Source organism: Vidua macroura, chromosome Z, assembly GCF_024509145.1.
Source record: "Vidua macroura isolate BioBank_ID:100142 chromosome Z, ASM2450914v1, whole genome shotgun sequence".
NCBI classification, from domain to species: Eukaryota; Metazoa; Chordata; class Aves; order Passeriformes; family Viduidae; genus Vidua; species Vidua macroura.
In genome coordinates this window covers 29,509,183-29,522,144 of record NC_071611.1, presented here as the reverse complement: position 1 = coordinate 29,522,144, position 12,962 = coordinate 29,509,183, and the positions used below count along the sequence as shown (strand labels likewise).

At 35.1% G+C, this 12,962-nt stretch overlaps 1 protein-coding gene across 6 annotated transcripts in view; it reads left to right on the top strand.

Annotated features, from left to right (window-relative positions):
* The window catches only part of NLN (neurolysin), a 48,392-nt gene that overhangs the window by 9,571 nt on the left and 25,859 nt on the right, over nt 1–12,962 (top strand). For 5 of the 6 annotated variants that reach the window (XM_054003699.1, XM_054003698.1, XM_054003703.1 and 2 more), the window contains exons 2-7: nt 2,451–2,707; nt 4,901–5,049; nt 8,210–8,317; nt 10,534–10,636; nt 11,339–11,499; nt 12,783–12,918. In XM_054003699.1, the coding sequence (XP_053859674.1) occupies nt 2,479–2,707; nt 4,901–5,049; nt 8,210–8,317; nt 10,534–10,636; nt 11,339–11,499; nt 12,783–12,918 (886 nt within the window). In that variant the 5' untranslated portion in view covers nt 2,451–2,478. The remainder of the gene's footprint in view (nt 1–2,450; nt 2,708–4,900; nt 5,050–8,209; nt 8,318–10,533; nt 10,637–11,338; nt 11,500–12,782; nt 12,919–12,962) is intronic. The other variant, XM_054003700.1, reaches the window with a different exon arrangement.

The following is a 12,962-nucleotide window of genomic DNA, read 5'->3' as shown; positions in this document are numbered from 1 at the left end:
CATCTGTAAATGATTATTTGGAGAATTATGTGTAGCAACTGATTTTACATGAAATGTTATGTAACAGTTTTTGAAGGCCTAGCATCTCATTTGGTCAACTAGAAAAACATTCTGATTTGTACTGTCTTTTTTGGTCTACATAAATGACTGCGTCTTCTTACCAACAGAAGCAAACAAGGTATCAGCATTTCAAAACTGCGCAGTTCTGTGTTTTCGTGTTTCTAACAGGTAGTCAACAAGTTCCTGATATTTATGCCAATAATTTATGCAGCTCTCAAATTTATAGATATATATCTTAATTAAACTAACCAATATACTAAGAAAATCAGGTGGCATCTTTCTTAGTATTTAAAAATAGTATTCTCTGGTAATCTGAGACCCTACATTCCAGTTCATGAACTCTGTCCAACTTTAATTATAAATAAATCTTGTTGCACAGGCTGAAATTGATGTAATATGATGGTGTTGTGACTGTTTTAGTGTTTGTTTCAGATGGTATGCAATCGGTCAGAGGCAGGGCTGTATTGTCTAAATTTCTAGGTGAGGACACTGAAAGACTGAAAGCAATAGGTTCTCTTTAAAAAGAATATCTGCGTAGTATCCTTCACTTCAGCATACCTTTTGTTGCTCAGGCTGTTGTTTTCCTTTGACTCCAATTTACATTTATTTTGACTTCAGTTTGAAACATTATGTAGTCTTTCTTATCTTCTTGGGTGTGGGTGCTGTGGGGTAGAGTTCAGAGCTGTGAACCTATTTCTGAGGAGCTTCCCTTTACCTCCCAAGAGGTTTTACCAGACCTGTGCTAGCAATGTGTGAAAAACTAGATATAGGGCAGTCCACTGAGAATCTGTTTGTGACTTAATGAAGTACTGTTGTTTAATGGATTTGTAGATTCAGGGTAGACTTCAGTAGATTTTGGGGATGGGAAACTAATGCATTCCAAGAATGTTATTACTTAAGCTTTTGCTTTTGTGATAGCAGCTTCATTAATCCTAAACTTCTGTCTGAAATTCAAAGTTTCAGTAGTCCAGTGGAGAACTGACTAAAGCCCTAGCACTAGAACTCAATTGATATCAGAGAAAAAGAACAGAGGTGGAGCAAATGTTCTTTATTCACACCTCATTTTCAAAGTGAAATGGTCAATATTCTGGACACAGATGTTTCTGTAGGCCACTAAAGGGAAAAGTAAACAACTTACCTGCATTGAAATGGAAAGATCTGAAGAATCTGTGGTAATAAGGAAAATAAAGTTTCAACATAAAGCTAGGTAGAAATGTTGTATTTTGTTTTTGTCTTGCATCAAATAATTTTGATTAGGCTATTTCTGGAGAAATTCTATTATAGAATTGGAAGACTTTTGACAAAAAGGTTTGCCTTCCTTCAAAAGAAAGACATGCGTGCAGCCCTTTTCAGTTTGTTGGCATTTCACCCTTCTGCTTTGTTATTCCTTCAGGCTAAAATTGGCTGTCTTTTATGCATGCTGCCAGCATTGTAGGCCCAAACCTCTCTGTGCACTTTTGCACATACCAGACAGATTTTACAATAAAATCAGTACAGGTACAATGGCTAGTGTTAAGAGAAAAGGTTACTTTATGTAAAACAGTGTGAAGTAAACATCCCTATATTAGCAAGATTTCTGTGTATTTCTTTAGTTATTGTTGAAAATTTTAAGTTGTCATTACTACCATAACAACATACGATTTTTGTTTTTTTAATTATATGGCTGAAATAGGAGGACAAATAGTAAGTCTCTGGCAGCCAGGGATCCTCCTATGATAGGAAACACTGCAGCAAGTTTGACTACTTGAATGCAAGCTTAATTTTAAAGAAGCTGAAATACAGTTGATAGATTATAAATACATAAATCATAGTAAAGGAATGTACCTCTTCTGGTAAAAGAGTGAAACTGCCTATTTAAAATCCAGCACAACTGAAGGAATAAATTTGCAAATGAGTAACAACTAGAAGGTTTCCTCCCATACTGATCTTGTGGCAGACATCCTGTATAAATATAAAATTATTTGCTATTATGGATACAATCAAGTGATGCTTAAGTGTTATTTTGTGCAACTTTGCAGTTCTTGTTGTTTGTCATCTACAAATCACTATGTGAGTTTTATTCCTTACTTCAAAAATGTTAGTACTGTGTATTTCTGTAGAGTTCCAGTAACTGCAATGCTGTTTTCCTTAGAAGGTTGAGTCATAATTTAATCTGTATGGTTTTATCAATACCAATTTTTTTGTCCCTGTTTGCACTTAGTCCTACTCTAAATGAAAAAGGTAGAAGACAGATTTATTTAAAAATTAGACTTAATTGATAAAGATAACAGCTCTAAAAAGGACTGTGTTCCTTCTTCTAAAAATATTCTGATGCTGGTTTTTTAATGTTTACTATAGACAATCTCTTGAACTGGAATCTTGCTATGTAAAAATCATTTTGATACTTTCAGGTCCATTGGGCCACGGCTTGTGTTGAGAATGACATTAGGAGCAGAAATTACTAGCCAGCTCAAGGCTTCTTCATATATAGCATCAGGACGAAACCTTTTGAGATGGGACCTGTCACCAGAGGAAATTAGAACAAGAACAGAAGAACTTATTAGGAGGACAAAACATGTATATGACAGCATCGGGATGCTTGAAATTGGAGAAGTAACACATGAAAATACCGTACGGGCTTTGGCAGATATAGAAGTGGAATATGCAGGTTAGTGTGTGTTTTCTGTATTTATTTGCATAAGGCATTCCATCTGCACATAAGGAAACACTGAGAAAAAATACTTGGTTGTTGATTCCAATTTCGATCCCTGCTCTTCTTGTGTGGAATGTGTATAGGCCTCTCAAGAGTCCATAATCTTTCAGGACCTCCCAGAGACCTGCATTAGTCACCTTTTTTGGTTTTGCATGTGAAGCTCCATGCAGTTACATTTCCAACTGTGTGCAGCTGCCAGCGGACACTGCAGCAGTGTAGGCTGCAGCATCTGTGATATGCATAGTGCATTACACGTAGTAAGCAGTGTTCTTTCAGACACTGCAGAATCTGACACAAGCAAGTTAAATGGAGTAATGGAAACGTTGATAAACTGCTAGGGAAGAAAATGTGATGATGAGGAAGTTTTGAATGTGCTATTGGAAGACGACTTCTTTACTTGCTCACATTTAAATTGTGGCCTGTGAAGTCTTGAAGAATCTGGGGAGAGATTGGTCATGCAGTCACATCTAGATTGCTCTGAATGAATTATCAAGCCATACCAATATGTGGGTGGGGTTTAATGGTCAAACACGAGTCATTCAGTTAATTTGTTAATAATTGTCAGAGGAGACAGGTAAAATACAAACTGCATATTGGGTGCCTTTGTTGAGAAATACCTTTCATATGGTGGCTGCGTTATTTATAAAACAGCCAGCTTGGCTTGGACCAAAATGTTTGACTAGCAAAAAAGCACAGCTGGCATCTTAAATGATTATACTGTAATATTAGTCTGGATTTCACATTACTTTAAATTGCACATCCAGTGAATTGGCTGGAATTTATTCTGAAATACTCAGAAAGACAGTAATCTTAATTCAAAAAGCCTGCTGCCAGCTTCAGTTTTAGTTGTACCAATATATCAATTTGGTATAACTTTTGTAAATCTTTTCACCACAAAGATTTACAGAAGGAAAATCTGTGTTTGACTCAGAAAACAGTGGTGATCAGCTTTTCAGCACAGCCACCAAGACTTGATGGAAGATGTACATTTTTCACTACATACGATTGCAATAGTGGGTCACATTTAAGCTTTTAATGCTAATCTTCAAAGCTGTATGTGAAATTAGCATGACCTGCTATGAAACAGCCCATGGCTTATGAGAGGGATGTATTACCACCTCAAAATTTCCATAAGAAACTTGGAATTTAAGGCCTATGTGTCCCTTTCACATAAAGACCTACCCCAGTAACTACAACTCATTATCCAAAGAGACAGAGATGACAATAGACCTTAAATTACACTTGGAAGTTGCTAAAACTCAGTTTATAATTTTGAAACATCTTTGCATAAGGGCAGGAGGTGAAGGGGCAAGTTTCCTATGGACTTCAAGAATAATCACATGCCCATGGTTGCATTTCTGAATCTGTCTCGGAGCTTGATAAAATGACTGCACATCATATAAAATTGCAAAGCTTTAAATCAGCCTAGTATGTTGTTACTCTAAAATACACTTTTGGAAAGGTAGATAGTAGAGACATTGTAATTTGATTTTTAATTAAGCAAAATCATTTATATTTTAGGATTTCTATTCAATGTCATTGTAAGAGGTAATATTCCTTTAATAGCAAAGATTTACTTAATCTCAAAAGTATATTCTAAAAAAGTAGTATTACTCAGCTTCCAATCTCTAGAAGTTCAGAATGCACAGACAGCATCTTCCCTGTTTGCCGTGTTGTTTCTCCTTAAACACAGAAGAGTGCAGTACATGGGGATTTGACACTGTTCTCGTAACAATGTAAAAATAACTTCAGGACAGATGGGCATATTTGAAAGATTCAGAGCTTCTCACTTTAAATGCTAACATGGAAGCATCTGTGCCAGCTATGAAACGTCAGTCTTCACTTACATGACTTTTGGAAGGTGATGCATTTCTAATGTATTTATATACCATTCAGCTGATTTTGTAGAAGATGATGAGATAATTAGGCTTGGGGTTTAGAAATCTTCTGTAAAATAATTATTTCTTACAATGGTGTGTGGTTTTGTCCTTTCACCGATTCAATTTTATATTACATGTAATCACTTTATTTGCTATATGTGTCAGGTTGCTTTGGATACTTTTTTCTCATATCTATTATAAATGGCAGAAGAGGGAAAGCTCCTTATCCTTAAAGCATCCTTCTGTTCATTGCCTCTTATTTAAACAGTGGAAAGAAGCATGTTGGATTTCCCCCAGCATGTCTCCCCTGACAAAGAGATACGCTTAGCAAGTACAGAAGCTGACAAAAAACTGTCAAGTTTTGATGTGGAGATGAGCATGAGAGAAGACGTGTTTCAGAAGATTGTTTATTTACAGGTAAATAACAGTGTGTCTGCATAAGTGACATGTATCTAAATTTATCTGAAATTATTTGGTATACACAATGCTTTTCAAAATAACTTTGTTTCCTCTGTATCTGTACCACTCAAATCTTTCCAGTGGGACACTGCTATACAACAGAAAACAGTGTATCATGCTGTTCTTACTCTTTGCCTCTCGTATCTAGATCTGTATATCCTTCTCTCTCCATTGCAATAGCTTTGCCTTTTGTCAGTCGTTGGAAGAACTGATACAAGTAATCTAAACTAAAAGAGGGAAGCCTATTAGGAATTTTTTTTTCCGTTTTCTATTGGCTGAGCTTGTTCCAAGAGGGAAGAAAAGAGGCAATACAGCACTTACATTATCTTATACTGTTTTTGAATTTGTGTCCAAAATTCTGCTTTATTGAAAAAGTTGAGAATTTTAAATTTAAAAGTTGTTTTAAGTTATGTAGGTTAATGAGAACATATAAATGGGATTGACCTCTGAAACTACCTCTTCTGATAATCTAGTTATAGACAATTACATTGTATCATCTTCTTCATCTGTTTCTTCAGCCTCAAAATAAAACTATGTTAAAAGATGCATTTAGTGTTGTACCAGTTTCTATCCTTTTTGTGTTTCTGTTTAGCTTCACTTTTAATTGAGCACCTATAGGTATCTCATATTCTTTGTTTGTACTATTTATTTTGTAGCTCAAAGAAAGAACATTTGGTTATATTATTTGGTTATATCAGAAGGAATATTTTATTTTGTTCCAATATGTCTGGTAACGTTTAGTAATAATTTTATTAAAAGTGCAATATACGGACAATGAGAGGAAGCTATCTAATGTGATAACAAAAAAATATATGTTTTTCTATGTTTTATATGTGAATTTTTCCTCTCAACTCCACTGATTTTTAATATTCTTGTAATGCTCATAAGATACTGGAGCCCTATTTCTTTGAGTCACCATTTGTGATTTTTGCACACTCGACTGGGAATTAGAATTAGAACCATACTAAATTGCCTTCCATTACCATTGTCTTCTTTTGCTGTGTTTTCCAGGGAAGTTTTCAAGTGTTCTCCTCTAGCTTTGTATTCTTGTAACATATTTGTGGAAGTATATAATAACCCCATTCTGAGTATGTTCTGTTGTTTGTTGGCAGATAGTGCCTTATGTTGATTTTTTCCCTTCTGTATTTTATGTTGATTTTTTTTTTCTTCCTCTGGTATGTTGCTAGTAATTAAATTACTTGATTTGTATGTATTATCTACTGTGATTTTCCCCACCCTCCACTATAGAATGCACAGATACATTGAGGACTAATCTAACATATCTGTGTATCTATCTATTTTTCATTTACAGGACTATCTGACAGCAGGTAGTGAAAACTGCTGTTATTCACTACTATTACTCCCTTAATTTTTTTTTTCTCATTTGGTGTTTTCCTATTTCATTTTCCCTTGCAGCAGTCTTTGACCTTTATAACAGAATTTTTGCTTAAGTCTCCATTTAAGTTTTTTAGAAATTTTTGTTAACTGCAGCATGCGAGCATGTTTTAATATTAGTTTGCCAGAGATGCAACTTCTGAGTATATATCCACTCCTAATAACTGTTAAAGTAGTAAGAGTTTTGCTCTCAAACAAACGTGAAATTTCCAGTAGTGCCAGACTGGTCAAATATTCCTATTTCCAAATAATAAAGTTCTTGTTAATTTTTTGCTAAATTTCTAACACCTCCTCCTGTTAGAAACTCTCAGTTTAAAAGTCAGGCTCCAGGAACACATGAAAAAAGAACTTCCACAAACAGAATTCAGATTTTAGCTGAAATTATTTTTCCAATTCAAAAAAGCAGTAAACAGTCAGATTAAATCAGGTTTTTCATGGCCTCACTGGCAATTTAATAATTCAGGTAAATTAATTCATTTTCATGATCCTTCAGGGGGGCCAGATTAAATTGGGGTGAGGAGAATGAGGGTCCTTATACTTCCATGTTATTTATAAAGCATCATACTAAGAGATGAGCAAATCTGCCTGACCTCAGTGACATGCAGAATGTTTTAGCTCCCCTTAATGGGGACTAGACTTTTCTAACTAACAATAGTACTCCTTCTAAATAATGCTTAATTTAAGAGGTGTTGATGGAGGAAAATTATTGAGGTTTTTACATTTAATTCAAGAAAATATTAAAATAATGTAGTCACTTTCTTTTCCCTACACATTAAGGGGGGGGGGGGAAATTTCTGCATAAAATTATGTTGTTGAATATGGTCCATACCTTGTTTTTTGAAAAACTTGTATTTTGAGGTTTGAAACTTGGAATAAAGGTGAATTTGGTAGTGAAACTATAATTTTAAATTTTGTAACTCCTAACATGCACATACTGACTAGTAGAGGCATGCTTAAGAATGTTGCCAGTCTTCTCCACCCACATGCCCTCAGGAGAGCCTGATGTAAAGAGCTGCTTCAGGTTTTGTTCATGGAATTCTAAGTAGGTTTTGTTTCTTATTCTGTCTGAAGATTTCTTCATGGAATAAATTAGCAAGGTTCTTCAAAACAAGTATGAAATGGTATATAAAATCATCAACCACAAAAATTCTAAAAGTTCTGGAGAGTTCCAAAATTTCGTGTATGTAGTATATTCAAGATGATCGGCCTTGTGGGTCCCTTCCAACTCAAAATTTTCTGTGATACTGTTTTATTTTTGTCACTGATAGCTTGGTTCTGGAGAAGACAAATATGCTCAAATTTTATGCCATCTGATATTCTGAAGTGACACTTCTAATCTTTTGGGGTTTTTCTTCAATCCCTCAGACTTTTAGGATACAGTATTATAGCACTGATTTTCTTCAACTATGTAAAAGAAAGCTATCTCTACAGAAGAAGTTTAAGTGCACTGTACTGTAAACTGAAAGGACTTGCCATTAGGACAGCATGTAAATGTGCCGAGACACTTGGTAAAAGAATATTATTTTAAAAGCATTCTACATGAATATAAGAATACTATTGTGTAAGGTAATTGTTTTGGGGGACTTCTTAACATTAAAATCTAGGATGTTCACTTTTTTAATATGACAGTATTCTCAAGAACAAATCTGTTGAAACCCTTCTAATGCTTGGTATGGTTCTTAAAATGTATAATAAATTCAATTATTCTATACTGTCATTTCAGCAGACTTGTGATGTTGAAAATGTAAAGCCTGAAACAAAGCGATATCTAGAGAAATCTGTTCAAGTGGGGAGAAGAAACGGACTCCATCTTCCTAAAGAAGTACAGAAAGTAAATATGGACTATTTTTTATAAAGCAAAGGTTACAAACTGTTGAAGGTATAAATTTGTGGTTAGTTAGCTGTACTAAGGATATATTTGAACTTCATGCTTTTGGATCTGCTGAATCACTGCTCTAATCTTAACTGTTCTTACTTCCAGATCCATCTATTAAACTTCAATCACTTGAAGGTTTTTAAACTAGTCTGACAGACATCCATGAAACACAGTAGATAGAGGTGGTCTGCATCACCTTCGTAGCCTTGAGACTAAAAGAAGCATAGCTGAAAAGGTTGTATTATATATTATGATTTTAGAGAGTGCCTAAATTAGATTCCTAGGGAAGAGACCTCTCAAAAAATGTTGCTAGTGAGTCTGCACTTCTATTCAAATGTATGTATAACTGTTGCAAACACACAGCTGCACTAGTTTCAGTTAATTGAAGTTGTAAAATGTGTGTAAAATTTTAGCATTTCACCTGAAAAAAAATCAAAGTAGGTTAGAGGAGAAAACAACCTGCTTTGAATTTTTCTTCATTAAGGGAGAACTGCCTTAGAAAGCAATTATCAGACAATCAGGAAGTAAATTTTTCAGTATTTGTGGTGCTGTGGCATCCCACCCTTAATGGGAAGGGAGCACCCAAGATTCATACAGATGCTTGTGGTTGAAAGGAACAACAAAATCAGAGGGTCAGCAAAAGCTTACAAAGCAAAGCTTGCAGAGCTTTTTATTAGTAAATTATATACTTGGTATGGAAATTGATACGTTAGTCCTTGACCTAGCATAAGTATATGGGAGTGGGTTTTGGATAAAAGGGATAGAGTGAGAGGGAAAAGACAGAGAGATAAATTAATTGAAGAGAGGAAGAGAGAAAGAAGAAGGGGAGAAAGATCACCATTCATGCCTCCAGCTGCCTAGGTGGCCCGAGTCCTGGGGGAACAGCCTGGGCCCGGATGGGGGTACTGTTTTATAGATAAGCTTTCCTTGCCCTGGAGAAAAGTTTTGCGCTTTCTGTGTGAATTAGTTGTCATGCACAGTCTGCTCTTTATACTGTTTTGGAAATGGGTCAGAGGGCTTTGGGGGTCTTTGGTGGTCTTGTTCCCCCCATACATTCCATGCCTGCTTCTCCACCTCATTTCTTTGTTTGTGCTGTACTGAGCTGTGCTTATCTCCAGGAGGTAGATCAAAGACCTTTGTCCCAGAAAAGTGCTGTCCTACCTCCATATGGCCCCTTGTCCAGTCACATCTTGTTCTTTCTCACAGCATGTTACTGCCAACAGTCCTTCTTTAGGTAACAATTCTGTTACCTAAAGTCCTTGGTGCCACAGCCACCCTGCTACTGGTATTTCAGACATACACACTAGCTCTTATCTTGTGGGATTCTACAGATGCCAACATATCTTCAAATTCTGAGTGATATTTTTGACTATATTATGACCTTTATATCTGACTGTTGAGTAGACTTAACCCTTTGTAGAAAATAACCAATCTTCATCCACATCCTTCTACTAGTGAAAACAGTTTAATGTGTATTTTCATATAACTGATGCCTCTAAAGGTATTTTGAAATTCTTTAGGGAACAATAGTTGAATTACATTTAGTTTTTTATTTGGTGCATGTTCTCTTACTGGTAACTATTATGTTTATTTGAACTTGGCAATAACATGTAGAAACTTGCTATGATATGTATTAGAAAATGCTTAAGAAATATGACTATCAGGGTTTCACAATAGGTTTTGGAATGGCTTTGTCTTGTGAGAGCAGCCTCTTCTTTCTGTCATACCATATCTGTACAATTCCAAAACAGTGGTTTTGAGTGGGTTACATGCTTTTTTACTCCCTTCGTTCTCATTGATCTCAGTGGATGTTTTTACACATAAAATTGTCATTTAGCTGTTCAAATAAAAGAAAATATTTGAATGTTACCACATGAAACTGTTTAGTGAATCTGTTTAATCTCTTCAGTCCTCTCTAAGCTGAGTTTAAAATGTTGGAGTGATAGCCTTTGGTCACAATATTGCTCAGGACTGAAAGAAACATAAAAGGAAGACTGACAGGGTGTGAAGTATGATGCTACCTGCAATGTGTTATTTGCTCAGTCCTGGTATTTACTGTTGGTTAGTAGAGAGCCTAGCTGAAAAAAAATGAAATGTTATTCATGTGGAGGATAAAAATTGCCAACTTTGATCTTTGTTTTTCCACTAAGTTCAGTTTATACCCAATACAGGAAATAAAGACAATGAAGAAAAAATTGAATGAGCTGTGTATAGACTTCAACAAAAACCTGAATGAGGAAAACACATTTCTTGTATTTTCTAAGGAAGAACTTGGTGAGTAGGATGCTTGCTTATTTCTGTTTTTTCAACCTTCCAGTTTTATTGGAGTAACTGATTTTTACCCCATGCATGATGGTTAGATCAAGTGAAATTCTGTTCTTTCCCAGTCTTTTCTGTTTCCTTTTTAGTCCTTCTCCAGAATAAATTCAGAGTTATCTTTTGCAGGTATTCATGATGTCTTCATACATTTGTGCTTCCTGAGGTTTTTGCCTTGCATCAAGTTAGAATGTTGGTCCTACTTCCTTTAGCATAACTTTACTCTGTTCCTTTTCTCAATTATCATCAAGCAATCACCCGTGTAATTATTGGAAAAGCTTTTTTAGTCCTGCCATAAAGTTTAACAAATTCAGTAATATAAACCAAGCTAGAGATTTCATGTGACAGAGAATTTGGGGATTCGTTATCTGAAGTGCATCACATAAAATGTGCTCTAGTAACAGAGATTTTTTTTTTATGTTATTCAGTTTTTATCTGGTCGCCTTATGTGTATTTCTCTTTTGCTCTCAGGTGTTTCCAGCTTTTGCTTTGCTTGGTGGAATTTGAAAAAGTTTTAGCAAATCGTAAAAAGAGAGGTATCTTTCTGTGGCAGTTTCTGATGTCAAAGTAGATTGCAGCAAAACAAATGCAACAGTCTCACAAAAACAGGGGGGAGTAGATTATTTTGGTAAAAATTGTTCATTAAATTGTGTTCTATAGATGGCCTTCCTGATGACTTTATTAACAGTTTAGAGAAGACTGAGAAAGACAAATATAAAATTACCTTAAAGTATCCCCACTATTTTCCTGTTATGAAGAAGTGCTGCATTTCAGAAACCAGGAGAAAAATGGAATCTGCCTTTAACTCTAGATGCAAAGAGGTATGTTGTGTACTGGCTGTTCTACAGTGCAGTGACAGAGCTGAAATGGGAGCTAGACATTCAAATGTTAGGTTTGAGATTTGCACATTGTAGAGTATTTTGAAATCAAAACTTATCAGCGTGGTCTTTAACAATGCCTTCATCCAATTTATTCTGATATGCTTCTGAGACCTTAGAAGTTGACAATCTGTCTCTGTGTGCTTATTTGTATGTATCTTAATGTTCAAGTGGTTCTGTTAATAGAAGTGGGATTTTGATCTTCTGTGAGATTTCCCTACAGTGTTCTGCAGACAGTGTCTGCTTACAGACACTTTTCTCCCAGAAAAGGATGTCTTATTGTGGCTTCTGTAGTCATTTGGGATTCTTCAGAATAGAGAGAGGTTATTTAAGTACAGGTTTTAATTATAAACACAGATGATTAAATGTGAAATCAACAGATTGCATATGTGCACAACTAGACAGGTACAAAATAAAAAAAAAGCATTGAAAGATAGAGGGTATGTCATTCAGACAATTGTACCAACCATGCATTAGAGAACAATAGCAGAGTTGAAATTTTGTGCTTGAAATGCTTGGAAGTGTGATGAGAACAAGATAAGATAAAATGGCATCAGGAACTGAACACTTTTCAAGTCAACACACATGAAGAGATTTAATGATAAAACTGTATGACAGTCTTTTAATCTAGTGTGTTTTTTTGTTTTTTTTTTTTTAATCTGACAAATCTCACTTTTCCAGAACTAGAGGTTTACTCAGTTATGTTTTCAGGTTCTTGAGGATTCTTCAACACATATAGGTCAAATTCTGTTTTGGATCTTTCAGATCTTTCTCTGACTGCTATTGTTAGAGTGGCAAAAGAGGAAAATTTGCAAACCAGCTTTGAATGTTGGTGCAATAATTAGCAATCTGTCTTCATCACTAACAAGCAATTAAGCCTGCTGCCAGAAATTTCCTTATTGTCTTTCACATGTAAATGATTGATAAAGGAATTAAACTCTTCACAACCTGAAAGAAAATGGTGTATATTTTGATAATTAAAAAAGATAAGTTGTTACAATGAGTAGTGTAATGAATGAGGTCAACTAGAAAACCAGATACTTGCAAACACTGAGAAGAAGCATTCCAAGAATCTAGCTAAACTTAGGTTATATTATATTTTAATCTGAAAGTGTTTGTTTGAAATATTTTCCATTTTATAGAATTACAGATATTATTGAGATAATTGTTTTGTTAACATGTGTTTTCTGGTTTCATTTTACAAATTTGCCTACTTTCTCTTTTAGGAGAACACAAAAATTCTGCAGCAGTTGCTCCCACTAAGGGCAAAAGTAGCAGAGCTTCTTGGTTATAACACACATGCCAACTTTGTCCTGGAGGTAAACACTGCCAAGAGCACAGATAACGTAACAACCTTCTTAGGTTTGTTCACATTTATAAGCGATACTTGTATATTTAATGTAGTA